This window comes from Artibeus jamaicensis, unplaced genomic scaffold (genome assembly GCF_021234435.1).
Source record: "Artibeus jamaicensis isolate MK-2021 breed Jamaican fruit bat unplaced genomic scaffold, CSHL_Jam_final contig_233, whole genome shotgun sequence".
Taxonomy (NCBI): domain Eukaryota; kingdom Metazoa; phylum Chordata; class Mammalia; order Chiroptera; family Phyllostomidae; genus Artibeus; species Artibeus jamaicensis.
The window spans coordinates 3,822,810-3,849,099 of NW_026521486.1; the positions used below are offsets into that span (position 1 = coordinate 3,822,810).

Consider the following 26,290-nt stretch of genomic DNA (forward strand, 5'->3'; position numbering starts at 1 on the left):
CCTGGGCCTCGCTCACTTTTCCTGCTGGCTGGATCACATTTTGTTGTCACGGCGAAACCCCTGTGACTTTCCCAGCAGCCGTGGGCTTAGTGGGTAGAGCACTGGCTTGGCAGTTGGAAAGGTCCAGGTGCCCGTGCCAGCCGTGTGCCCTGGCTGGACCCATCTGGGCCTTGGGCTTCTCATCTGTAAAGAGGGGGTGATACTGGCCTCTGGGGGGCTGCTGGGCGAAGTGAGGGCGCAGACGTTGGCTCCCACCTGTGTGCTTTGCTGACACGGGGCTGAGGCTGCAGCCCCGGGCCCCTCGGGGACACGCGCAGAGCAGCTTCACACCCGGCGCCCGGGTCTGTCTGACTTGGAGCACTGCCCGGCGCTGCGCCGTGACGGTCAGGGGTTACAGGTGGCCCGTTTCGGAGGGACGGGTGAGGAGCTCCAAGTTCTCTCGGCACTTCTCCTCCCCATGTACTGGGGGGAAGGTCACTACTGATTTTTAGCCGAATACTTTATTTTATTAAAAGTATGTGTTTCTTGAGCACCTGCCATGTGCTAGGCCCTAAGAGCCTCCCACAAGAGATGAGCCGGTCTGAGTCCCCGCCCTCGGGGGGGGGGGGGGCTTCTGTGGGACTGGGGCAGATTGGAAAACACAGAGGGAACAAGCGCCCTCCGTCTCTTCCCTCGGCTGGTAGCAGCCTCCCTGGTTTGAGCTCGGGGCCAGAGAGGCCGCTGTCTGAGGTAACGTGTCGTAGAAGGCAGCAAGAGCGGCGGGCAGGGACAGAGTGACAGGCGTGTCCCTGCCGGCACGGTCAGGCCCACTCACGCTGCGGCGGGGAAGGTCGGGGTAAAACCGCATGCAGCTGTGTAGAGATGGAGGCCGCAGGGCACAGCGGGGAGGTGCCTCTGGGCCCGAGCTGGAATCCACTGCTGCCCCTCTGTCCCCTCGCACACACTGGGGCTCGCAGGCAGGCTGCCGGCCCCGCCTGCCCCCAGGAGGCTGCGCTTCCCCGCTGTGCAGAAGCAGCACGCGGGAGACCACGGCGGCGGCACAGAGGCTGCTGGGAGCTCCCGGGAGGCTGGCCTTCCGAAACGCAGCTCCTCGTTCTCAACATGGAACCACACCGTAGACGGTGTCCTTTAGAGTTGTGGACAGCTTTCTCTTTTATTTATTTATTTTAGAGAGAAAGAGGTAGGCAGACAGCAGTTTGTTGTTCCACTTATTTATGGGTTCATTGGTTGGTTCTTATATGTGCCCTGACCGGGGCTCAAACCCACAACCTTGGTGTGTCGGAACGATGTTCTAACCAACTGAGCTACCTGGCTGGGTCCACTGTCTGTCGTAAGGGTGGTGACGCTGCCCTCTGGTGTTAGTTAATAGCTGCCTTGAGCTGGGTGCTGGTGCAGAGAGGATGGTGCACACAGGCAGCCTCGCAAGTGCTGGGCCAGCAGGGGCAGTGGGGCAGGTTCAGACTCGTGCTTTGGGGCCAGGGGGCCCGGGCTGGGCTTGGAAGCGTGTATGTGTCTTTGGGCAAGTCACTGATTTGTCTCTGCCTCAATTTTGCAGTCTGTAAAATGGGGGTGCTGAAGGCACCCACATCCTAGCATGTGTGGGGGTTAAGGAAATGCGATCATGCGCAGCGGCGTGGGTGTTGGGACGGGTGCTGGCCGGGAGCCCTGTCCCTGCTGTGGAGACGCACCTGTTCCCGCAGGCTGCGTTTCTCAGCGTCACTGTCATTACCCAGTTGATGGCAGAAACTGCTCTAGAAAAATGAAGTCGCTAAATATAATGCTGTTACAGAAATCTTCAGCTGCTTGGTGAAGAAAAATGTCTGTGAAAGCTGCCAGTGCTGTGCGAGTTTGTTGTCAGCCTGCATTAAATCAAGTAGCTTTAACAAGCCAGTGGTTTAAGCTCTCGGGCTCCCTGCTAAAGTCTTAGCCCAGACACTGTCAGTAGAGGAGAATGCCGGCTTTAGCCCGAAGAATGCGAAGGCAAATGGGTTTATTTTCTAGGCGGGGCGTCTGGAATTGCTCTTCGGTGTGTCGGGCGGCAGCACCGTGGTCTCCCTCCTCTGTGCTGCAGGTGCAGAGCGCAGGGGCGTCGGACCGCGGGGCCTGGCTGGCCGGGATCCGCTCCAGGTGCCTTCCGTGCCGCTGCGCATCTCTGCGGGCACAGAGGTGACTGCAGGGACAGGGCATCAAATAGGGGTGTTTAGTGGGTGTTCGGAGGGGGCACTTTCTGTAAACTAAGGGATTTAGACAGAGAGGAGGGGTCTGATCCCCACAGTGAGGTGCTACCTGGGAGGAGAGAGGCTGGCAGTCTCTGTGGAGGATGGAGGACGAGGGCACCCGGCCAAGCCGCAGCCCTGCCTGTCAGTGCCATGGGTTCCGAGAAGGGGCTGGCGTCACAGGAAGGGCACAGGGGTGGCTAGGGCTGGTCTTCGCCTTCCAGAGCAGGGAGACGGTGGCATTCCGGGCAAAGTCTGGAGGCTGGGACGAACATGGTGTTGCAGAGGCCTGAGGACCTTGGCCTCGTAGGAGCCAAGGGCCTGTTTTAGAGGTGAGAAGTCCTGCAGGATTGGATAAGTTGGGGCCAAATGGATAACACATCCCAAGTGCTGGCTCCTTCAGCAACTTGGAGCCTGACATTCTGCCCGTAGGCTTTCTGGGGGGGGGGGGGGGGGGGGTCAGTTGCTTCTGACAAGTCTTCTGGCCCCTCTGGGAGCCTATGGGCCCACCCACGGTGTCCTCTGCTTCCAGGCCCTGCTTCTGGGTCCTCTCCCTGCTCTGCGTCACCTTCAAAGTAAAACCACATTCTTCAGCATGACTAAGACGTGAGCATGCGTTGGGAGCCGCAGGGCGGCCTCGCCCTTCCTGAGGACCTCTGTCCTGGCCTGCAGTCAAGGAGCCTGCGTTGGGAGCCTGGCCCCCAGCCCCAGCTCCCATCCACAGAGAGCTGCCTCCCCGCCTGGGAGGGTGGGCACTTGGAGGGTGTTCTTTCCTATCCAACCTGCACTTTTCCTCGGGGAGCTCCCCCGGGGCAGCCTTCCCAAGCGCCCGCACCACCTGTTGCTCTGGGCTGTGAACTCCCTGGGGACAGGATGGGATTCTCACCGGGGTCTCTGGGACTCACAACAGTGCCTGACACTAGAGTGATCAGGGACAGGGTGAGGTGTGATGCTTGGTGGCACTGTGCCCTGCTCAGAAGCAGCTTATAAATGACTGTTTGCAGTTAAAATGTGCACACAAATAACCACAACACCGGGCAGAGATCACTGTGAGGAGGGGTGTGTGTGTGTGTGTGTGTGTGTGTGTGTGTGTGTGTGTGTGTTTAACCTGAGGATTTTTTTTAAATTGATTTTTGAGAGAGAAACAAAGATGTGAAAGAGAAACATCGATCAGCTGCCTCCTATAAGTGCCCACTGGGGTTACCCACAAACCAGGTATGTGCCTTGACCGGGAATCAATCTGCAGCCCTTCGGTACCTCCGACCCCTGAACCACCCCGCCAGGGCTTTGGTAAACATGTACAGCACACCTACTCTGTGCCAGGCCTCGTTCCAGGCCTTGGGGACATGGCCAGGGTAAGGCAGACAAAACCACTTTTAAATGGCCCAGAGCGTTTATGTCAGATGCTGGGAGGATGCAGAAGCGGCCTCTCCCCGCGGTGGGCTGCCTTCCAGAGCTGTCAGGGGCGGCTCTGGGAGCCCGGCGATGCTGTTGCATCCCGCCTGTGGGTGCATGCACCCTGATAAGTAATTGGGCAGAATGCGTGCAAGCCGTACACTTGCAGCCTGGGGCCTTTTCTGCAGGAATGTTAGCCTGCAACAGAAAGTCTAGAGGTGAGGACCAGCGTTAGCAGCCAGCATTCACCGCACACTCGCTCTGTGCCCAAGCCCTGCTTGCGGAGGCTTGACGTTGCCCAGCTTCAGTGGGTGGTGGAGCAGAAGGTGGGCCAGGGCACCTGCTCCCCAGAACTGTCCCCTGCCCCTGCCCCCAGCCTCCCGGGAGCTCTGCAGGGAGAGGAGCGTGCCTCTGCAACGCCTGGGCGCAGACCCCGGTGCCACCATGGTGTGCGACAGCGAGGGCTGCAGGCGGGCCCCGTGCAGTGCTCATGAGCAAGTCACAGTCTGTCACGGGGCCTTTATCAATGTCCGAGTGACAGCCCTAAGGAACTCAGCTCTGATACAGCTTTGGTTAAACACATCCTTCCTGTACATCGTTACTCTGTGTTGTGCCTGTGGGGTTAGGCCTGAGGGTTGGAGTTTCTGGGGTTCGTTTGCTTCCATTTTTTAGTTTGTCTTTTTGAACATGTGATTAAATATTGATAATGCAATTTGGTCTTTAAAGTGGTTGAAGTTTGGGGTTTATGCTTTAAAACTGTCAAACAGCACAGGGTGCCTTGCAGGGCAGTGGCCTCATTTTTCTCACCCTCCTGCTGGGTGGGTACAGATCCCAGGACAGAGGGTGGGGCACGCAGTTCAGTGATGGGGGCGAGGACAGAAACCAGGAGCTGGGCCTGGAGTGAGGCCCAATGCAGGACAGGAACTAGAGCCAGGCCAGAGCAGCCGAACACAGAGCAGGCTCCCGGAGGCTGTCAGCAAACAGGAGGAGCAGCCGGCCAGCAAGGACGCTCTGTCCACCCTCTCTGGGCCCTGCCTGGCCAATAGCATTACCCTGTTTGAGGGTGGGGGGCTCAGTGAGGTTAGGGCTAGTCCCAGCCAGCCGTGGTCCAGGGAGCACCCGGGGGAGTGGGGAGCCCAGAGGAGGGGGAGCAGGGAGGCAGGTTGGAGACAGAGGAACCTTAGTGGTTCCCTTAGTGGAAGGAGGGCTGGCAGAGCTCGGCCTCCAGGGTTTTCCAGAGATGCTCCTTGGTGTTTCAAGCACACGTCAGATTTCATAGCCCTGCCATCGATCGTGACCCCTTATTTGGAAAGGACGGTTCAGAGTAGGAGTTGGGGTGGGTTGTAAAAAAGGTGCCTTAGCTGGGAGGCCCCGCGCTGTCACCATGGGGACTCTCGGGTGTGTGTGTACAGGATGTGACCTCTGCGGTGCTCTGTGGGGACGGCGGGTAGGAGGCAGTGGCACCGCCAGGTCCAGTCCTCAGACTCTCCCACAGACTTGGGAGAGACTAACTCAGCCCCTGGCTTGGACCGAAATCCTGGTGAGTGTAAGCGAAGCAGCCGCGAGGCTGGCGTGCACTTAAGCAGCCCCTGAACGAGTCTTGCCAGATGGGCAGGAGTGTGTGTCAGCAGCTGCTCATTTGTCGTCTGTGGAGTTTCTATCTAAGGATGCACTGAGGGGGAGCTGGAGGGGCTCGCTGGGTGAGGAACTTGCTAAAAGGCCCACGGGCCCCTCACTGCCCACACCTCTGGGCACTCGGCAGCTCCTCGGTGCTCCTGGCTCTGCAGCCTGTGCCTGGCCTGTGGGGCCGAGGAGAGCAAGGGCTCGTCCTTGCCCCCCGAACCGCCACACGACCACCTCTTGCCGTGCAATGCCCGTGTCCATGCTGGAGGGGCAGGGAGGGAAGAGCTTTGGGCCGGGCCTGGCGGAGGCATGGCGCGTGTCCAGCTCACCTCTGCAGCCCCCGCGTCCTGCCTCAGGCCTTCAGAAAGGGTCTCAGAGGGACCGTGCAGACCCTCCGACTGCTGCCCTGAGCACCCCCCTCCAGGCAGTCCCACCACCCAGAGTGTTCCTTCTAGAGCTTGTCACCGCCTGTCACTGTGTTACTGATCTGACCACAAGTCTCGCGAGGATAGGGACCATGACATTTCGTTCGTCATTGTGTCCCTAGTCCCTCACATGTCCTTGACACACAGTAGGTGTGGTTACATATTTGTGAGTGGCAAGAGGGTGTCGCCAGGCCCTCAGAAATTGAGAGCAGTGCTCCGGCAGGTCGCCAGCCAGCTGGTGTCCTGGCTGAGTGTTCAGTTAGAAACCCTGGAATGAGGAAGGACTCGGGGAAGTCATCTGGTCGAGTTCCCCCTTCGCTTTGTGTCCGTGTGGCCAAGATGAGGAAATGGCCCGTCTGGTCAAGTGATGGCCGTGCCGGGCCGAACGCACCTGACTGGAGACCCTGGCCCGGCCTGCAAACCCGCCGCTCCCAGTGCTCTGGGTCCTCACAGTGTCAGTGCCGCCGCACCTTCCAGGTGGAGGACTAGGAATGCGGGGGCCTGACCGGCAGAGCTCTGCGGACCCCCACCCCGTGCAAGGAGAGGAGGTCGTGTCAGGGAGGGCTGGGGGCTGATGGACCCTAACTGGCCCCTCTCCCTGCTGCCTGTGGCCTGGAGTTAAGGAAGCCCAGAGGGTCCCCTTTCACCCTGTCTTTCAAGCTGGTGGAGAATGTTCTGGAGCCTCTCATGTTTCATCAGCTTTGGATGAAATGAGACTCTGTCTCCATGGGGCGGCCGGGTGAGGGCACCACAGGGTTTCACCTCTGTCCGGTGTGCTCAGCCCAGTGGGCTCGCCCTTGACCGCAACCCCAGGGGTGAGGGAGCGGTGTGCAAAGGCCTTCAGGTGGCAGGTTCAAGGGCGTGAGCGTTCTGAGGGGAAGATGAAGGCATCTTGGGCAAGCGTGCTCAGTGGCTTTCAGACCTGGGGTTCCTGGCACAAGCCTCCCCAGCACATGGTGGGGTCAAGGGCGGGGCTGCACACTGCCTTACCTCCTTGACCTCGGGCCTGCGCTGCGTCTGTGCAGCTGGTGGGAGGCACGCACGTCACATGATGCCAACCTGTTAAGTCTTGACTCTGCGTGCTCTCTCTCCTCGGCCTGAGAAGGTTCCATGGGTCGGCTCTGCCCCTTCCGGCTGCATGGTCACGGGTGACTTTGCTTCTTCAAACCTCAGTTTCCTTTTCTGTAAAGTGGGACCACTAGTAGGACCCACTGCCGAGGATCGCGACAGGGCTGGACGATGTGACATGTGCAGAGCTGTCGGCACTGCCCAGCCGAGCGTGGACGTGCTCTGTTGTGATGCTGCTGCTGACGGACCCTCAGTGGTTCCAGCACAGTGGGCAGCTGACACGCACGGTTGACAGCCAAGGGGGACGAGCTGGGACTGCGGGCATGGGGACAGTGTGAGGACGGCCCTCGTGCGGTGCAGCCAGCAGGAGCCCGGGGTGGGGAATTGGTCTCAGCTGCTTGCAAGTGCTGGTGACATAGGCGCCCCTGCTGGTGGTCCAGCAGGGGCCGCAGGGGGCAGGGAAGCAGCCATGGGGAGGCAGAGCTGAGCCTTAGGAGCCGGAATTGGGGCAGGTGGTGTGGGACCACTTCGTCCACACCCCTCCCCTGCCACTTTGTCTCCCTGCCCGCGGTGCCCGCCCCCCCTTCTCACGTTAGCACTTGTGTTGGCTCTCCTCCCAAAGCCCACCAGTCCCTGAGCACAGTGCCCTCCGGATGAAGGCCTCACCCCGGAGACCGCTCGCTGTCCCACCCACCTCCCACCCACACCCTGCACCACCCTCAGCTAAGTCTCTCCTCGTTCCTCCAAGTTCTGTGTTCCGTGTTCCTGGTGGACGTCTCAGTGCCCCCAGGTCTCCACGCTGTCACATCTTCTGGTGACACTGTTCCCCCTGCCTGGAATCGCACCCTCGCCTCCCCATTCACGTGGCCAGCTTCCTGCTTGTCCCTGAAAACTCGGCCTGGATGTTGCCTTCGGTGTAGCCCCCTGACCCCCACCCCACCCTCCCTCGGCCAGGCCGTCCCCAAGGGAGAGGACAGCATCGTGGTCCTGCACCCAGGCACACGTGTGTTGAGCATGTCTTCATTATCTTGATATCTGAGGGGGTTCCTGAATTTAGAGGAAGTTAGGGACGCAGATGACTTCAGCCCGTTATAAAAAGGGCCTTTTGTGAATGAATCAAGTGATGACAGGCTGGAAGAAAGCGAATTTCCAATTCCTGCATTATCCGCCATTCTGGTCCTGTGTCTGTAACCGCCCCCACACTGGAAATAGCCCGCTCGGCCCTCGGCAGGAGGAAGGAGAAACGCAGGGTGGGCTCGCCTGCAGTGGGACTTGCCCTCGCAGCGGAAAGGAAGGGACCACCGACCCCAGCAGTGGTGTGGGTCGGTCTCGAAAGAGTTACGGTGAGAGACAGAGCCAGTCACAAAGGCCAGGCTACGACCGTGAGGCCCCACGTGCCCTGGCCCTCTGGGGGAAGGGACAGACACCAGAGCAGCGGTGGCCAGGGACCACATGGGGCGATGGCAGTGCTCCGTGCCTTGCTGTGGCCAGGTTGTGCACGGCACACGTTGGTCTGAGCTCACCTGTGCGTGGCTGGAAGGGGCACCTGTTGGCGTGTGTGGGCTGGGCTCAGTTTAGAGACACGGCTGTCAGCAGCCCTGCTCTGAGGAGGGCTGCCAGTGCCTTGCTCGGGGGGCCAGCCGGCCACAGGGCTCTATCACCAGGTGGTTTATGGAGACGGAAACAGTGACACCTGGGTGTTCTGTGGGGCTGAAGTGCTGGTCTGTCACGAGCCCACGTGGGCCGTTGGCGCTGAACGAAGCCAGTGGGGCGGGCGTTGCTGGGGCACCCGGGGTTGCTGGCGTCCTGAGCACGCCCACCTCCGGCCCCAGCAGTGGCCAGGGCGCCGGCTCTTAGACATAAAACACGTGCCCCTGGAAGCATCTCCCTGGTGTTCCTTGCTGCTCGTCAGATTTCAAGAGTCATTATTTAAACACAGGGTGGGGCAAAACTAGGTTCACCGTTCTTCGTGCGGAAAAGAATAGCACTTAGTATCAGTTACTAGTAACGACACAAGAATAATGGTGTCGTGTGCACACACAGCTGTAAACCTACTTTTGCCCCCCTGCTCCTGCCGACCGAGGAGCTATACCAACGTGGACCTGGTTAAGAAGCACCCTTTGCTTTTCCATAGATCCTCCTACGAGGGTTTTGAAAGGCAAGGAGGTGAGCAGGTTTCCGGGGAGACAGCCCGCTTTGACACTGTGACCACTTTGAACATCGTCGGTAACGGTGAGCTGAAAACAGCTCTGCCCAGCAGCCACGGGGCACCATCAGGGGCGCGCGGATCCGCACGACCTGGGCCCTCCCTGCCACCTGCTCGGCGATGCTGACTGGTGTTTCGTGGGATTTTTTCTTCACCCTGCTATAAATTTTGAAACGACAGCAAGGTCCCATTTTAAATGGGAAGTGAGTGAGTGATGTCACTTCCAGCTGGTGGTGAAATGCTTGCTCTCTCCTTCCTTCCTAACAAGGGGCTGCTGGAGGGGTGAGCTGAGCGCCCCGGTCTAGCCTCCGTGTGTCGGAGGGCCACTGGCCTGCTTCCCTGGCCAAGGACGCACAGCCAGGCTGTGGCCTGGGCTGCCGGGGCTGCGGAGGGAGCGGTGCCGGTGCTCAGGCGCTTTCCTCGCCGTCACCTTGGCCATCCCCCACCTCGCCCATCTCCACACAGGGCCCTGTGTTCTGGGCCTTGGCAGGCCCTTCCACCACTGTCCCAGACCCTCCTCCTCACCCTGGTCTCTGGACTCAGGGTAGGAGAAGCTCTGGTAGCCCGGCTGTTCATAAATCTAAGTGGGACAGGCAGTGCCACCGGGGCCGGCCACAGCTCAGCAGAGAGGGGCCCTGCTTTGCAGAGGGTCCAGGTTCACTGTCAGCAGGGAGGAGATACGGGCACGGTCAGCCAGGCCAAGGGCCTTTTGGAGAGAGTGAACCTGACGAAGCGTGGACTGGGGTTTCTGAGGACGGGGAGGAGAGTGTTGAAGTACAACAGCTCCCGCTTCTGTCGCGTTTCCTCTGGGAGCCGGTGGACTGCATGGTGTCCTTTGGAGTCAGTGGCTCAAAGAATGAAATGTCGACGCTTGATTATTGCCCCAAATGAGTTACTAGTATTTTCTTAATCATCCTTTTATTGTTCGCAATTTAGATGAGGAGTTGGTTTCTCCTCTCAATTGTGAGGAAAAGTAGTCGAAACCTACCTTAGTCCTTGTGGACACAGAGCAGGGTCTGCAGCCGCGGGGTCTTGGCAAACTGGGCAGCATCTCTGAGCCGTGGTCTTGGCTCAGGGCGGTGGCACCGTTTGGAGGGGCAGGTGCCCAGTGTGGCATCTGGCACGCAGTAGGTGCTTAGCAGGTGGAAAACAGTGTCGATCACTGTGATTGGGCAGCGCACCCGGAAGCCTCTTTATACCCGTGATGACCCAAGGCCTTTACCCAAGAGTCTGTAATGTGAGAGCATTTTAATATGAATTCCTAAAAAGTTATTATTTTACGTCTCTCCAGTGAGAGGCCCCTCAGGGTGCCCGCAGTCCCTCGCTCCCCTGTGTCACTGCCCTTCCCGAGCAGGCCCGTCCCCTCCCTCCCACAGGTCAGAGCCTGCCCTCCTGCCGCACAGACACGGAGGAGCCTCGAGTTGCTGGGGGGGGGGGGGGGTTCGAGGTTTTATTTACTTATCTTGGAGAGGAAGGAAGGGAGGGAGAAAGAGAAGAAGAGAAATATTAGTGTGTGGTCACCTCTCGTACACTGCCCACCTGGGGACCTGGCCCACAACCCAGGCATGTGCCATGCTGGGAATTGAACCAGCGACCCTTTGGTTTGCAGGCCGGTGTTCAATCCATTAAGCCACACCAGCTGAGCTCAAATTGCTGTTTTGTGTGCTCCTGCTGGTGAAGCAGAACAGAAGCTTGTCGTCTGCTGGTGCAGGAGGCCTTTTGGGGGCCGGGGGAGCCCCCTGGAGCCTGCGTGGCCCAGAGGCTGACTGTACGGCAGGGAGGGCAGGCAGGTGGGCCACGCCCCATGCCCCAAGCCTCCCGCTGGCTCCTGTCTCCCAGGTCGGGAACTACAAGCGGACTGTGAAGCGTACGGACGACGGCCACCGCCTGTGCAGCGACCTCATGAACTGCCTGCACGAGCGCGCGCGCATCGAGAAGGCCTACGCGCAGCAGCTCACCGAGTGGGCCCGGCGCTGGCGGCAGCTCGTGGAGAAGGGTAGGGGCCCCTGCCCAGGGCAGGTCTGGGTGAATCGGCCACCTCCCCGTGCCGGCTCCGCTCTCATAAGGAAGTGGGCAGGAGCGCTCTCGCCGTGCTGGGCTGGGATTCACCTGGGGCAGCCGCAGGGCACTGTCATCACCCAGCAGCGGAGGCTGCGTGAGACTCCCTCCGCTTTCTTCACTATAGGACTTCTCTGGGGTGGGCACCTGAGTCTCCCGTGGCAGCCCCCACCATCCACGGGATGTGCCACGCTCGCCAGCTGAACTCCCACAGCTCCCCGAGGGCCCAAACTGGAGCGCGCGCCCATCGGCCCAGAGGCCTGACCCCAGAGCTGCCGATCTGTGGGGTCTGGTCCTGGAGCAGTCGGATGGGATGGATGGTGACCCCTGGCAGGGCTTCTGATTTGGGAGTTTAATGCAAAACAAATTTTTGCCCATCTCCCCTCTCCCTTCCTAGCCAAACAGGAGACTCTGGAGCTTAGCAACAGAACGCTGCTGCGGCCATGGATTGCGCTCAGGACGCACTTCCCAGCAGTCGAGGGGGAGCTTAGATTGCCTGGGGCAGAGCGGATTAGTAGGAGACCCTCAGGTTCTTGGAGGCACCAACCCAGGGAGGCAAGGCCAAGGGGCGAGGGGGCCTGGAGGGCAGGGCGGCGGGCTGCTTCAGGTGGGCCTAGGCCAGCTTCCTTTCTCCCCTGAGCCCATCTGTGGGGCTTCCCGTGGAGATGGGTGCAGAGTAGGTGTCAGCAGTGGGGCGGCTGTGTGTGGAGTGGGCCCGATGTCACTGGTTTCTGTCTTCGGGACCCAGCTGTCAGCACAACCCCTCTGTCCCTTCCAAACTCGAGGTTCACAAAGCGCTTGACCCCGCCTCGTGGGTCTTGCCCGGGTGCTGCAGGGTTAGCGGTCCAGAGGGGCTCACCTTCCACAGCCGCCCACCCTGCCTTCCCCCCAGGGCCTGTCTGCGTCATTGCCCAGCTGACAGTCACTGTCCCCTGTGAGCACCTGGAAGGCAGGACCCCGGGCCTCCACTGACTGTCATTCCCAGCTTCCGCCTCTTCCTCCCTCCCTCACCTCGTGCCCCCCACACCCTCGACATGAGGCTGGAGTGTGGGTTTCCTTCCTGAGAACAGTGAGTGAGGTGAGGTGGGCGCTCCATCCCACGATCTAGAGAGTTCCATCCAGGCCGGGGCCACTCCCTGCCTCCACCTGTCTTTCCTCCCCCAAGACAGGGCTTCTCTTCCGCTGAGGGGACAGCCCTCCGTGCCACAGGCAGCTCCCCAGTCCCTGCTCCTGGCTGCGCTCTTCCTGGGGTGAACAGCAGAGCTCCTGCGCTGGTCCGCCAGGATAGCCTGTGGCCCAGGAAAGGGGCCGCAGTGCTACGGATCCCCCAGGGGCAGCGGCCAGGAGGCCGCTCCTGACCTCCTGACCTCCTTCTGGAGGTCAGCTCACTTCAGAAGGCCCCTCCTTATACAGCCAGACTTACTCAAATGGAAACTTCAGAAATTTGAGTTTTTTAAGAACCTGGTAACTTTAAAAGAGGAAATTTGGGTAATTCCCTAATTCCCTTGTAAAAGATTGGCCGAGCTGATTCAGCTTCAGTTCCTTCTCACTTTCATCATCCTAGGAGCTAAAGAGGGAACAGCCCCTGAGAAAAGTGTCGGAAACACCAAAAGGAAGCCTCCCAGCCGACGGCCGGGCCGCAGACCCCCAAGCCCCCGCAGCGGGAGAGGCCCCGCAGGGTCGGTGACCCCAGGTTGTGTCCTTGCAGGGCCCCAGTACGGGACGCTGGAGAAGGCCTGGGTGGCCCTCACGTCGGAGGCGGAGGGGGTGAGCGAGCTGCACCTGCAGGTGAAGGCCGCCCTGATGAACGAGGACTTCGAGAAGGTCAAGAACTGGCAGAAGGAGGTCTTCCACAAGCAGATGATGGGAGGCTTCAAGGAGACCAAAGAGGCGGAGGACGGCTTTCGGAAGGCGCAGAAGCCCTGGGCCAAGAAGCTGAAAGAGGTGCGCCCTGCCCGAGGCTTCCCTGCTGCCCACGGCCTGTGGGCCCAGCTGGTGACCACGTGGCCCTAGTCCTCCCTGCAGCAGTGCCCCCCACACCCCCAGGAGTCCCTGCGTGTGCAGCTTCAGAAACAGAAGGCCTTAGTGGCCAACGTTTACCCCAAGTCCAGACTTAAATTTAACCCTTATCACTCCATGTTATAGTCGGGAAACAGGTTCAGGACCACATGCTGGTAATAGGGCCCCAAACCCAAACTCCGACACGCTAACAGTACTTCCCCCAACCCCGGAGTCGTCCGCTACAGACTTTTGAGAGCCCCTTTGGGCTAGGAGAAAGGATTCATTTAAAATTATTCTCTCTCGTGTGGGTTTTTCTCTCACATTTGCAAACAGCACTGAGATTTGTTTTCCTGAAAGCAGCACCCAACGTGACCGTGTCCTGCCCAGCCCTGGCTCACTGGGGGCTTTCAGACCCGCGTCCCTCCAGGGCTGCTCCCCGCACCCCCAGGCCCCTCCCACACACCTGCATCTTCTGGTCACAACAACGGCCTTTCCTCCTCTCCTCCGTCTCGGCCTTTGCCACGTCTCCTTTCTTTTCCTTTTTGTCCCCGGCTCCATGTATAACGACGTTGCCCCCCACGAGACCCCTCATCTCCTCTCCGAAGTGAAATCTGTGACTGGCTCAAGTAACGAAGCTTCTGTTAAAGAACCCATGCGCACATCAGTATGTGTGTGCTCGCACACGGGTGTGTGTAACAGCCACTGAAAATCGTGGGCCATGCGGCCTGTGGCCCTGCCTCCCCACATTGCCCCCTCTCCTGTGCTGGGCTTTTCCTGTGACGCTCTCTCTGCGTTTGCTGTCCCGCGGCCTGGCGTGCGCTTCCCTCAGAGGGCCACCCCCCTTTACCTTCTTGTTCCAGGTCACCTGGGTGGCTGTCTCCACGCAGCCCCACTGGCTTGGCCCCACCACAGGGTTCCCGTCTCTCCCTTGTTTTATTCTCCTCCTCAGCACTTGTCACCTTCTAATACACCCTCAGCTTGAATAATCTCTTGTAGTTGCCTCCCCAGCTCTACTGGAGCGCCACGCACGCCCAGGTCCTCCGTCTGGTGCCGTGCCCTTCCCTGGTGCCCTGGACAGCGCTGGCACGGAGCAGGCGCCGGTCAGTGTCTGTTGAAGGAGGCCCTCTCTCACAGCCACTGGCGATTCTGCCGCACGCAGCTTTGCTCCAGCTCTTTCCTCGCCTCTGGACCTCACAGGCACTTCTGCAGGCGAGGACTCTGACCTTCCCGAATCACGGTGCTCAGGAACCCCTCTCTCTGCAGGTGGAAGCAGCAAAGAAAGCCTACCACACAGCATGCAAAGAGGAGAAGTTGGCAATATCACGAGAAAACAATAGCAAAGTGGACCCATCCCTCAACCCTGAACAGCTTAAGAAATTGCAAGACAAAGTAGAAAAATGCAAGCAAGACGTTCTGAAGGTAAATCATGCACTCTCTGTACATGGTGAGCGCCCTTGCCTCTCCTGCCCAGGTGTCTGGCACACAGGGAGCATCTGTCGCTGCTTGGCGGCACGGGTGGGTGGAGGGATATGGCACTAAAACACACCCCTGCCCTCGGGAAGGTCTCACCAGGGCTGCGATCAGGGGAATGATGACCCCGTGTGTGGGGGTTGCTGTAGGCTCACAGAGGAAAGGGGCTCTGGCGCAGGGCGTGGAGCTGTGAATGTCCCCAGGGCAAGGTGGGGTAGCTGGTGTCTGAGCCTGCACGGAGGGTCTTGAGAACCAAAGTGCCCATGGCCTTGAAAGTCAGGCAAAGCAAAGAGCTTGAGATGCTGCAGGCAGGAAGTCTCTGGGGAAGGGAGGGGCGGAGGTGCGGAGGACCAGCCATTCAGAAGGGTTGCTCTGGCGTGGCAGGGAGTCTCCATGGACAGGAGGAGGCTGGTGCACTGGGGCCGCAGGGGCTGGGAGTGAGAGGATTTTTCTGGCAGCTGCAGAAAGCCCCAAACAGTTGTGAGCAGAGGCCGCCAGAGCTCAGGGGTGGTGGGACAGGGGCTTTTGGTGAAAAAGAGACGGTGAACCGGTGGCGTGGCATCCAGGGTGCCCCCCCACAGTGGATCGGTGAGGAGGTCACATGGGATGTTTGTGAAGGACTCCTCAGATGCAGGCCGGGCTCTGCCTGGAAGGCCCTCGTCACAGGGCCTGAGTGCAAGGCCCCATCTTGTACTCGGACAGTTCCCAGGAAGGGGCAGGGGCTGGCTTGGGCTCCAGCCCCCAGCCCTACCACCAGCTTGGCTCTGAGGGTGGGGGCGGGGGTGTGTGTCAAGGAACTTGAGGGGTGCAAAGGAAATAGATTGGGGTGCCCCCCAGATGCTGGGCATAGCTCCTCACTGTGCTTATTATGAGAGTGGCCCGTGTGGCGCCCAGCCTGGCTCACTGACTCGGCCCCCGGCCCTCCCGGGCGGTGTCCCCTCTTCCCGTAGACCAAAGAGAAGTACGAGAAGGCGCTGAAGGAGCTGGACCAGGGCACACCGCAGTACATGGAGAACATGGAGCAGGTGTTCGAGCAGTGCCAGCAGTTCGAGGAGAAGCGCCTGCGCTTCTTCCGGGAGGTTCTGCTGGAGGTTCAGAAGCACCTCGACCTGTCAAATGTGGCCAGGTAAGTATCCTCTCAGCCACAAAGCACGTCCCAGTGAAGTCAGTGCCCCGCTGCTCTCAAGCAGAGCTCCGTCACTGCCCCCAGACTTGGGACAGCAGTACTTGTCCAGTCTTCTCACAGCCACTGAGCTCTTCCCCTCAGGGATGGCCCTCTGCTGGGCCCGGCTGAAGCCCCTCGACGAGGGCCCGTGCTCTGCCAGCCTGGGAGGGAGGGGAGGCCGCAGCTCCAACTAGCCCCTGGGTGAATTGGGAGTCAGCACTTCAGGGATGGCGTGCCCTGCCCCCTGGTGGTCGACTTTGGGGTTCCTGGTGAGTCACTCCCCTCCAGAGCAGCCGGCTGCTGGCTGGGCCCTTGACTCCTCCGCGGTTCTGGGCTTTGCCCTGCACCGTGATGTGGAGCCGGGATATTTGCTCTGCGCTTTCCTGTCTTTGGTCCCATGCTGCCTCTGTGCAGGGCTGAGGTCCAGGCTGACTCTGGACTGGGACCCCTGGCGCCCACAGGGCAGAGCATGTACCATCGACCCAGTAGTCACAAGTAGGCTTGTGAGCGGGAAGTTACATTCCTCTGTGTCGCCCGTGTAGAGAAAGCAGCAGTCCCCGCACCGCCACGCCGCTGTTTCCTCACTCTCTACACTGTGGCCCGTGCAGGGGGAGGCGGCGCCCCGTCTCTCCAATGAGAGGGCTGAGGCTGGGCCAGGTCGAGTGACCTGCCCGAGGCCCCGCAGCTCAGGTGGGACGGGGCTGGGGCTGCTCTTCCGTGAGCAGGGTAACTCCTCGCGGGAGTGCTTGTCCGCAGGCGGCGTGCCGCTGGCCGGGAGACGGTGTACTAGTGTCACAGTGTACCGCAGACTGGGTGGCTTCCGTCAGTGGAAATGTGTCCCCGTCCTGGAGGCTGGGAGCAGGACAGCTCTGGGGCAGGGTCTGCCTGCCCCTCTGGCCTCTGGGGTTCACTGTCAGTCCTTGGCCTTCCCCGCTGGCGAGGCATCACTGCAGCCACAGGGCCGTCTCCGCCCTGTGCGGCTTCACATCGTCTTCCCTGTGGGTGTCCGTCCAGATTTCCCCTTTTTATAGAAAATGTCCATGGGTTCGGGCCCCACTCTGGTGGCCGTCTTGACTTGATACCTCTGTAGGGACCCTGTGAGGGACATTTAGAGCTGCTGGGGGTTAGGACTTCAACACAAGTCAGCCTGTAACAGATGGCATTAGACCCACTTGAAGGAGTGGAAGGTGAGGCCCAGAGAGGGTGGTGACTTGCCAGCCACGTAGATTAGCAGTGACAGTGCCAGGACCCTTGGTGACACTCCTGCCCGGCACGGTTGGCTTCCTGGGAAGGTCGGCTGCCGTGAGCCATGGAGCCGAAGGCGTCCCTCCCACCAGGTGGTGTCTTTGCGCCCTGCTTTTCTGTGGCTGAGCATAAACTGCCCAGCTTCTTGAAGGGATGGGGAGGGACTTTCTTGACGCTTGGTTCTGGACCTGATGAAACAGGGCCACCCACACTGGTGGCCTGTGTGGCCCAGGTGTCAGTGCTTTTTGCATTCTGATACAGAGCAGAGCCACGCTGTTGCCAGCTGACTGCTAGGGGCCCACTCGGTGGGCTCCCCACCGTGGTGGTTGCTTGCTTCTGTTCACGCTGAGGCCGGATGATGACCCGGCTGAACCAGGGTGGTGTGTCCTGATCTGCATTGTGACGTCGGCTGCTGTGTGGCCGCAGAGCTCGTGCCTGCTCTGCCAGGCACGGTGCCAGGGTGGACAGTGCCATCCCTGCCTTTCAGAAGCATCATGCCTCTCTCTCTGGTTCAGCTACAGAAACATTTACTGCGACCTGGAGCAGAGCATCAAAGCGGCCGATGCGGTGGAGGACCTGAGGTGGTTCAGGGCCAACCACGGGCCAGGCATGTCCATGAACTGGCCGCAGTTTGAGGTAAGAGCAGGCTGCACGCATCCCCCTCAGCCTGGAAGAGGCCTGGCCTACGGGGTCGAACCACACACTGTCCTTCTGTTCCAGTTCTGCGCTGGCTCATAGCGAGCTGATGCTCTGCCTTCTACACGCCGGGCACGACTGCAGGGCTTTCTGAACCCTAGGGGAGAGGCAGCATGTTCTTTCTTGCTAAGAATTGGGATGGTCACTGGCTGACCATTGGCACTCCTTCACAGTGCGTCCCAGAAGCTGCAGAGTGTGCAGGACACCCCTCCACCACCGGTTTTCTACCCCACCCTGGGGCTGGGCCGGGAAGGGGGCAGACCACGGGCAGCCGCCCCGCAGCCTCTGGTCCAGATCAGGAGGGGAGTGTGGTCTCGCTGTGCAGCTCTTCTCCCTGTCACACTTCTTATTTCAGACAGTGAGCTCAACCAGTTTGGGTTCAGGGTTAACTTTCCTCCCTTCCCATTCCCACGGGCCTGAGCCTTCCAACGTTCGAACACGCCCAGTGCCTAGGGACCTTGGGCTCTCCCAGCTGGAATGCTGGGTCACCGGGTGCCGCTCCCGCCCTGAGGGAGCAGATAAGGCGATGGCTCCGGTCCTGCGCCTATTCGCTAAGGGCAGAATTCTCCCCGCCCCGTGGTGAAGCAAGGACGCTGAGAGCGACTCCCTGCCTTGCACTCGAGCCAACTGATTCAGTGCAGCCCGAGCCCAGACTACAGGCAGGACCCACCTCACCACTTACCAGCTGTGGGACACTGAGCAGGTCATTCGCCCTTTTTGTGACTCAGCTTTCCCCTGTGTAAAATGCAATGACAACAGTAGCTTTCTCCGTGGGCCATGCTGGGTTTTGGCCACAGGCCGGCCACACAGAAGCCTGCTTGGCCCCATCTTAGCCGGCAGTTTCATCAGTCCTGACACGTGGGCCTGTTCTCTGGAGCTTCTCAGGAAAGCTTCCGCAGGTGACAGTGTGGGTCCCTGCAGCTGAGGGCCCTCCTGGCCCCAGTCCCTTAGGCTGTCTGTCGGCAGTCAATGCCCAGGCAAAAGAACGGTCTGAGAAGGATTGGACAGGCTGGCTCACCGGGTGCGGTCGAGGGGAGAGCCCTGGGGGCCCCTCCCTGCAGACCCAGTGGGCTGGGACGCAGCACCCACGTGGGGCACCCACCGGTCTTAGCAGATCATGCTTACTTGCCTCTAATGAAATTATGTTTCTTTTTCCCATGCCACAAGGATGAGGTAAGTTGCTGTTTCGTAGCGAACTCCCTGAAGTCCAGCCCCTGCCGTGTGGGTCCAGCCGGGCGGGTCTATGTGCGGGGTTTGCGGCTCTGGAAGCGTGTGCTGGGGAGGGCCGTGGCAGCAGCGGTCAGCCTGCTGGCTCTGCTCTTCCAGGTTTACAGACAGAGCGGCCCTTCCTCGCAGTCATTGGGGTTGGTCACGTCGGCCCTTGCGAGCAAGCCACCCAGGCAGGACAGGCTTACGTTCAGCAGGTCACGTTCTCAGTCATCCTATTTCAGTTGAGCAGTGACAGACTTAAGGAGCAGCCTGGTCTGGCACCACCTCTGTGTGGACAAGTGGCTTCCTCTGGGTCTTAGTTTCCTCATCTGAGAAATGGTAGATGTCTCTAAGATGGCATTTGACCTTGAGATTCTGTCACCGCACGTGAGCAGAGCTGGGACTCAGTCCCGCCGAGCAGGCATTCATTCAAGTTCTGTTCAAGTTCTGTGATGCTGGGTGCCCGAGACCGGGCGGGGGGGGGGGGGGCATTCATTCACCGTGCGTGTGCGTGCGCGTGCTTTTCCGGAAAACCGTGCGGCAGCTCCTCACTTCTTCCCCCCACTCTCTTGGTGTTTCCCAACGCGATTAATAAAAGCCTGTTCACGTGCTGGGAAAGAGTGAACCTCTGGGGAGATAAATACTTGGCTTTGTTAGCAGCTCCCCACCCCTCTCGCTGATTTAGGTTGAAAGGAAATAGCAAAGAGCTCGGGGGAGGGCGCCCCTCCTCGGAGACTTGAGAGGTGGGTTAGCTTGTCGCCCCAGGGGTGATGCGGTGACCCGGCGCTTTGTTCCCCCATTGCAGACCTGCTCGGGTCCGCGAACCCAGCCCTCTTGCACCCTGGGGACCAGAGACAGCTGAGAGTGTAGACAGGAAGAGTCTTCGGCTCTGAAGGCCAGGGCCCTGCCCCATGTTTCAGACTAGCGTGGCCTCAAACAAACCAACTTCCCGGTCTCTCTCCCTTGGTGCCGGCTGCCCAGGAGTGGTCTGCAGACATGAACCGCACGCTCAGCCGGAGAGAGAAGAAGAAGACCACCGATGGCGTCACCCTGACGGGCATCAACCAGACAGGCGACCAGGCTCTGCAGAACAGGCCCAGCAGGTGGGCACGGAAGCCTCCAGCCCTGGGCCCTTTGCACTGGCAGGGACGCCCCCAGCTGGTGCTCCAGGGGGGTCCCCAGTGGGGCCTCATAGGGACCCCCATGGGCATCTGCCCAGGTGCTCCCTGGGCACCTGAGTTCTACTGGAGCTGCGGGAAGATCCAAAGAGGGAGCCTTTGCCACACACTTGCTCTGGGCTCCAGGTCAGGGGAGGAGTTGACGTCAGGTGCTGGTCATGATGTGTCCCCAGTGGTGCACACAGGCAGGGGGGGGTTGCTGTCGGCTTCTTCGGGTGGGTCCGAGCATCCAGACCAGTCTGCGGGGCAGGTGCCTGGGGGAGGGTGGCAGGGGAGCGTCGGCTGTTTCTCACTGTCGGCTGAAACTGAGTTTGGCGAGAAGAGGTGGCACCAAGGCCATCAGAACTTCTGGGGAAGTGTGAGCGAGACAAAGCCTGCCCTGCCTCTGACTCCCCATCACCCACTGTAGGAGCTCGGCCCCTGCAGGACTGTGGTCCCCAGCACTGCCTTCCTGGGAGTCTGCCCGCTGCACAGACCCGGGGCAGAGCCTCTGTCAAACCGAGCGGTGGTACCGTGCATGGGGCTGCATCTCGCGACTGGCTGCCTGGGAAGGGTCAGCACAGTGTCCAGGGGCCTTTCTGAACCCTTGCCCAGACTGCCTGGGTGGACGTGGCCTGTCCTCTCTCAGCTGCTTTGTCGCCATCTGGGCAGGTGGGCAGGTTAAATGACGAGAGCAGTAAGCACCGTCCCAGGGATCAGGCCAGCACCTGTGTGGCTGGGGTGGGGCCGGAGAGGGAGGACGAGATGGGACCTGGGGAAGTCCAGGGGGCAGTCTAGGCTGCACGGGCTGCTGCACAGATTCAGCCGCCCGAGGTGACCCCCTCTCAGAAAGCTGGCTGGGGAAAGGTGCCAAGGCGAGAGGGGGCCTGGTGGCCTCAGACGTCTGGCTCAGGTGTAGGCAAGGGCAGGCTGGGCCCAGTGCCCTTCACCAGGCCTGGTGTCCGTAAGGTCATTTGGGTCACTCTGGTGCCATGCGTGGCATTTCTTGCCGGACCCTCCAGCGGTCAGGCGGGGTGCGCTGTGCAGTGGGGTCCGCAAAGCTCCAGGAGCCTCCCTCTTCTCATCATCGGGGCTCTGAGCCCCCCGAGATGAGCCCCAGGGCTGTCTAGCCGCCTGCTCACGGAGGAGGTGAGGCCCAGACCCCATGCGCTCCGCCCCAGGGCTCCTGTTTGGGGCGGACTGGTCCAGATGCAAGGAGGGAGAATGCAGATCTGTTCTCTGAGGTGCTTGAAGGGTGTTTAACAGCCGAAGGATGACGGCCAAGCGTTTGGCCGAAACCCACTTCCTGCTCAGACGTGTTCCTTCCACCCGACTGGTGCTTTTAGCCCCTGGCCCTGTGTCCTGCAGCTGGAGCACCCAGGACCTGGGGGACTGCGAGCTGGGGTCCCCTGAAAGCTCTCTCTCTCCCCGTAGTGACCTTAGTGTCCCGAGCAACCCCCCGCGGTCAGCGCAGTCACTGTCCAGCTACAACCCCTTCGAGGACGAGGACGACACGGGGAGCACCGTCAGTGAGAAGGAGGACATTAAGCCCAAAAAGTTGGTGAACAAACGTTTCCCTCTGGTCTCCACCTGGCTTGCTCTGTCTGTCTCCTCTTGTCCAGGGTCTCGGCCCCATGGCGCTCAAAGCCACGCTCGAGGCCCACAGGCAGTGGCCTGGCTGCCAGCCGTGGACGGTCTTGGGCTTTTCGATTTCTCAGGGAGGGGCACCAGTTAATTGTCTGTGGTCGCTTTCTCTCTGTCTGCCGTTAACCGTGGTCAAGGCCTCAGGGCAGGAAGACAGGCCTGCCGGGGGTCCCGGCCTCCACCAGGGGCTGGTGCGGGCCGGCAGGGAGCCGACCAGGCTGTGCTGCCACGGCTGCGCCCTGCGGAGGAGCCCAGCCCCGGGCCTCCCGCCTCCGTGCCCCCTGCTCAGGCCCGGCCCACTCTGTCTTGCAGTGCGAGCAGCTTCGAGAAGACGCAGAGCTACCCCACAGACTGGTCCGACGACGAGGCCAACAACCCGTTCTCCTCCACGGACGCCAACGGGGACTCCAACCCCTTCGACGAGGACGCGGCCTCGGGGGCGGAGGTGCGGGTCCGTGCGCTGTACGACTACGAAGGGCAGGAGCACGACGAGCTGAGCCTCAAAGCCGGTAGGTGGCTCCGCACCGGTGCTTCCAGCCTCCCGCAGGGCCTTGTCTGTGTGGGGTCTGCTGCCATTCCTGCCGGCTGCGTGTGCGGGTCCCCCCACCCACTTCGATGCTCAGTGCCAGAGCTCGGCAGAGGGAGGTGCCCTCATGCCTTTTCGATGACATCGCCCTTAGCTGGGGAGGCTGGGCACAGTGGCGCCTGCAGCAGGAGACGCGGAGCGCCAGCCCACCTGGTTCCCGCGGACGTGTCTAGCAGCAGCAGGCCCGGCAGGTCCCCGAGGGTAAAGCCTTCCTCCCAAGGCCCCCAGCTGGCAAGAGCCCTTGGTGCGGCCACTCTGCCCGGACCCCGGAGCAGCAGCTGGTGCGCCCCAGGGCGGCAGAGGCTGGTCTCAGCAGCAGCGCCCTCCAAACACCCTCCCCGCAGCCACGCAGGGGCCATGCTGACCACCAACACACCTCCGTTGCCGGTGGCTGAAACCGGTTTTAATGGAATCCAGCATCCTGATGACATGGTTGTGCATTCAGTTGTTTTCGGTTAAATGTTGGCTGCTGCTCACGGAGATGGGCTGCAGCCCTCAGTTTGAAAAGGCTGGAGCCCGTCTAAGGAGGCCGGAGCAGCCCGCACACACTGGGCCCAGAGGCGCCGAGGTCCTCCACCCGCCAGGCCCGCTCGTGGAAGACCCACGGCCAGTGCTGCTTTCTTCTTCTGCAGCGCGCTCTGGCTGCGCGCCGTTCCTCTGGTCTTGGGAGCACGCTGGTCGCGCTGCTGTCTCACTGTGTGCCTGGGAGAACAGCAGCCGGCCAGGGCAGGGTGACAGAAACGCCAGGGTCACAGCATCGGCCCCGACAGGCACAGGCGGGGCCGAGGGGTAGGAGGAGACGGAAGCTTGCCCCTCCAGCCACTCACCCTGCAGCCCTGCGATCACCGCTGACGGTGGCAGAGCGGCCCGGGGCCCGTCGGGAGCCCAGCCCCGGGAGGAGTGACCAGGGCACATGGGAGAGACCGTGTGCTGGGCATTGTTCCGTGCCCTTCTGTGTCGTGACTTGCAGCCCCGCAGCGCCCTGTCCATGGGTGCGGGTGCAGGGCCTGGAGGCGGAGCTGTTCGCCCGGCCTGTGGGGCGGCTCCGGGACCCAGACCCAGCAGCCCTGGGAGCACAGGCAGCCCTGGGACTGGCCCGCAGTGTCTCATCAGTGTTGCCGCTGCATAGCACTGAGAGTCAGGGAGGTACTGCTGCTAAACAAGGTGTCGACGGCAACCACGCCTGGAAAAGGGGCCAAAACGCCAACGAGAGACACAAGCCACAAACCAGACCATGAAGACAGCCTCACACCCGGGTGCCCATCTTCCCTGTCCCGCTCTTTCTGTCTCTCATCTCTGAGTCTCCACCACCTTGGACCTGAGGAAGGTCCTTCCTCATGTCTAACAAACAAAAGATAAATCTAGCCACCTGGCACAGAGAGCCAGGAGGTCTGTTGGCTTCCGTCTGAGAGTGTCAGGAGGGGGTAATGTTTAAGTCGGTGGATGTGCTCGAGTTGCTGCTGGAGGTGGAGTGACAGGCGCCTGCCCTCCCACATCCTGCTGCCTGGCCCCAGGTCACATGGAGGCCCCAGACAGCCTACAGGCTCTGGAGGGACGCAGGAACAGTGAGCGGGTGAGGCCCAGGGTAGGGGGGCTGCGAAAGGAGTCCTCTGACCTGGCCTGGGGCGGCCAGGAGGCCCGAGGCCTGCAGCCTTTAATACTGGAGTCTCTGTATTGGCAACCCCCCATGGCATCAGGGGGCTGCTTGCTTACGGGGATGGTGTGAACACAGATCTCTTAGAAATTAGCAGGCCCACACTTCGCCTTGGCCCCAGCAGGATGCCTGTCCCTCCCACCCATGTCACCAACCCTGGATGGGCCAGGGGTGGGGGCGGAGACCCAAGGGAGCCTGACCCAGTGGCCAGTGTGTCGACCACCAGCCCAGCAACACCCCTCCCTTTTTGTCTTGCAGGGGACGAGCTGACCAAGATAGAGGACGAGGATGAGCAAGGCTGGTGCAAGGGGCGCTTGGACAATGGCCAGGTTGGCCTGTACCCAGCAAATTACGTCGAGGCCATCCAGTGACGTCCCATGGGCTGGCTGGTGGAGGGGTGCGGCCCCCGAGCTCCATTAGCCGGCGGCCTGGGCAGCACTCCGGCGCCTCCAGCTGGCCGTATGGGCAGCCACTCCTGTTCCTGCAAAAGATGATGGTTCCGTTGCTCTTGGCTTCATGGTGTCTCTCGAGACAGACGAGCCGGTCATTCTCCCGGGTCCAGGCAGCCCTCCCACGGCGCGGCGGGGAGACGTGAGCACGGGAGGACGCAGCGCAGCAGACGTGGCCGGCCCCTGCCCGCTCCCCCACTCGGCGGCTCCCCGACTTGGCGTGCGTGTGGCCTCTGTGGTCTGTGTGTCCTGACCTCGTCTGTGCGCCTCGCCTTCACGCCAGTTGAGGGCCACCCTCGTTCTCGTCCCGATGGCTCCTTTCTCTGATGCGTGCGCCCGTCACCCTCACCTCAAATGAACAAATGTATGTGCCATTTTCTGAGGTTTTTAATTTCAAGGCCATGTGCGGTTGGGCCCTTTTATTTCCTGTTCGTCGTTCATTTATGCTTAAATTCTGGTGCAGATGGATGTGCGCCGGGCTGAGGGAGCGATGGCCCGTCACCACGTGGCGCTGCTCCTCGCCCACGCCACGCCCGCAGCGGCTGCAGCCGGCCTGGTAGACAGGGCGCCCGAGGCAGGAGACCGCAGTGGAGGGTGGGAACACCTCGAGGTTGGGTTTCCGCTGTGAGTGTGTGGGCTTTGGAAACATCTGGTGTAGTGGCCCCCAACGTCGCCGTGTTTGGGAACTAGTTCCTTCTCCTCGTGCTTGATACATGATGCCTGCGGGTCACTCACTCTGTCGGTGAGCAGAAGGTCGGACTGAGAAGACTTGCTTTTCGGGCACAAGCACCTGTGGGTTAAGATGCTGTGTTAGTTAGACCATCGCGTCCTGGCGTGTGTCTGTATGTACTGTTTGATATTCAGAGAATCTAAGGAGCTTGTCTACTGTTTCCATGAGATTTTAAAGGCTCTTGACAGTGGATTCAATCTGCAAACCGCTTGAAGACCATGGCATTTGGGCCCAGGCCTGGCTGGTGGGCTGGGTGGGCCTCCTCGGGGCTCCGGCCATGGGCCCTGGGCCTCTGGAGTGGACACTGCCGGGGGGAGGTCTGTCCTCCCTGGCCCACTGCGGGCCCACCCGCCAACCAGCCTTTGTCCTCCCCACGGTGGACCCCATAAAGCTCCCAGGTCTGCCCAGGGGTTGCAGATTTCGGTCACCCGTGTTCCTCAGTAGCAGACAGAAGCTGGGCTCACCCTGTAGGGCAGGGGTCTCTTCCGAGTGTCCCTGGTCGTCAGGGAGCGGACGTGCTGCGGCAGGAAGCTGGGCTGCGGTCGCAGGGTGGGGGGGACTCCTATTTTGTGTGATTCGGGCGTCGGGGAGTGGCCCCCGCCATCACAAGCTATGCATCACTCGGCGTCCCGGGGGGCTCGGCGTCCCGGGGGGCTCGGCATCCTGCCTCGGCAGCGATGTGTGTGTGTTTACCGTGAAGACTCACCAGCAGAAATTGGCATTCCTTGGCTACAGATTACCAAAAACTGTCAAGTCTTTTCAGTTCAGGAGTTTCTTTATAGTATCTTAGGAAAAAATCAATAAACAGTTGATCTCATCAGTATGGTGGTGTCTGTGCTACGCGTGAGCCGCACACTCACATCAGCTGGTGCACGTGTCCCCGGCAGCACGGACCAGCTTGGGAGCCGGGAGAGACCCCGGGCCCACACCGCTGCCCCAGGGGCCATGTCCCCGTCCCACTGGCCCTGCTGCACTGGGGGTGGACGGGTTGGGCCCCAACAGCGACCCCAGACCAGTGGCCCCGCCCACGGCCGGGCTCCCCGGCCGCGTCCCCGAGCGCCTGCAGTGCGTGTGGCCCTGGGCTCTGCTCGCAGGTCGTCTGGGCAAGGCCTGCCTGTCTCCAAACACCCGGTCACCGGTTCGATTCCCAGTCAGGACACCTGCCTGAGCTGGGGGTCGGGTATCTGGTTGGGGGTGTGCGAGAGGCAACTGATTGATGTTTCTTGTGCACATCAATGTTTCTGTCCCTCTCTTTCTCCCTCCCTTGCTCTCTCTAAAAATAAGTAAACTCCT

The 26,290-nt window shown here is 60.9% G+C and overlaps 1 protein-coding gene across 5 annotated transcripts in view; it reads left to right on the forward strand.

Moving 5' to 3' along the window:
• Positions 1-25,814, forward strand: part of PACSIN2 (protein kinase C and casein kinase substrate in neurons 2) — a 109,136-nt gene extending 83,322 nt beyond the window's left edge. For 4 of the 5 annotated variants that reach the window (XM_053661508.1, XM_037160720.2, XM_053661510.1 and 1 more), the window contains 9 exons: positions 10,773-10,929; positions 12,700-12,935; positions 14,256-14,411; positions 15,413-15,588; positions 17,388-17,508; positions 19,759-19,880; positions 21,369-21,491; positions 21,891-22,087; positions 24,077-25,814. In XM_053661508.1, coding sequence (XP_053517483.1) covers positions 10,773-10,929; positions 12,700-12,935; positions 14,256-14,411; positions 15,413-15,588; positions 17,388-17,508; positions 19,759-19,880; positions 21,369-21,491; positions 21,891-22,087; positions 24,077-24,189 — 1,401 coding nt within the window. In that variant the 3' untranslated portion in view covers positions 24,190-25,814. The remainder of the gene's footprint in view (positions 1-10,772; positions 10,930-12,699; positions 12,936-14,255; positions 14,412-15,412; positions 15,589-17,387; positions 17,509-19,758; positions 19,881-21,368; positions 21,492-21,890; positions 22,088-24,076) is intronic. The other variant, XM_037160723.2, reaches the window with a different exon arrangement.
• The last annotated feature ends 476 nt before the right edge of the window (positions 25,815-26,290 follow it).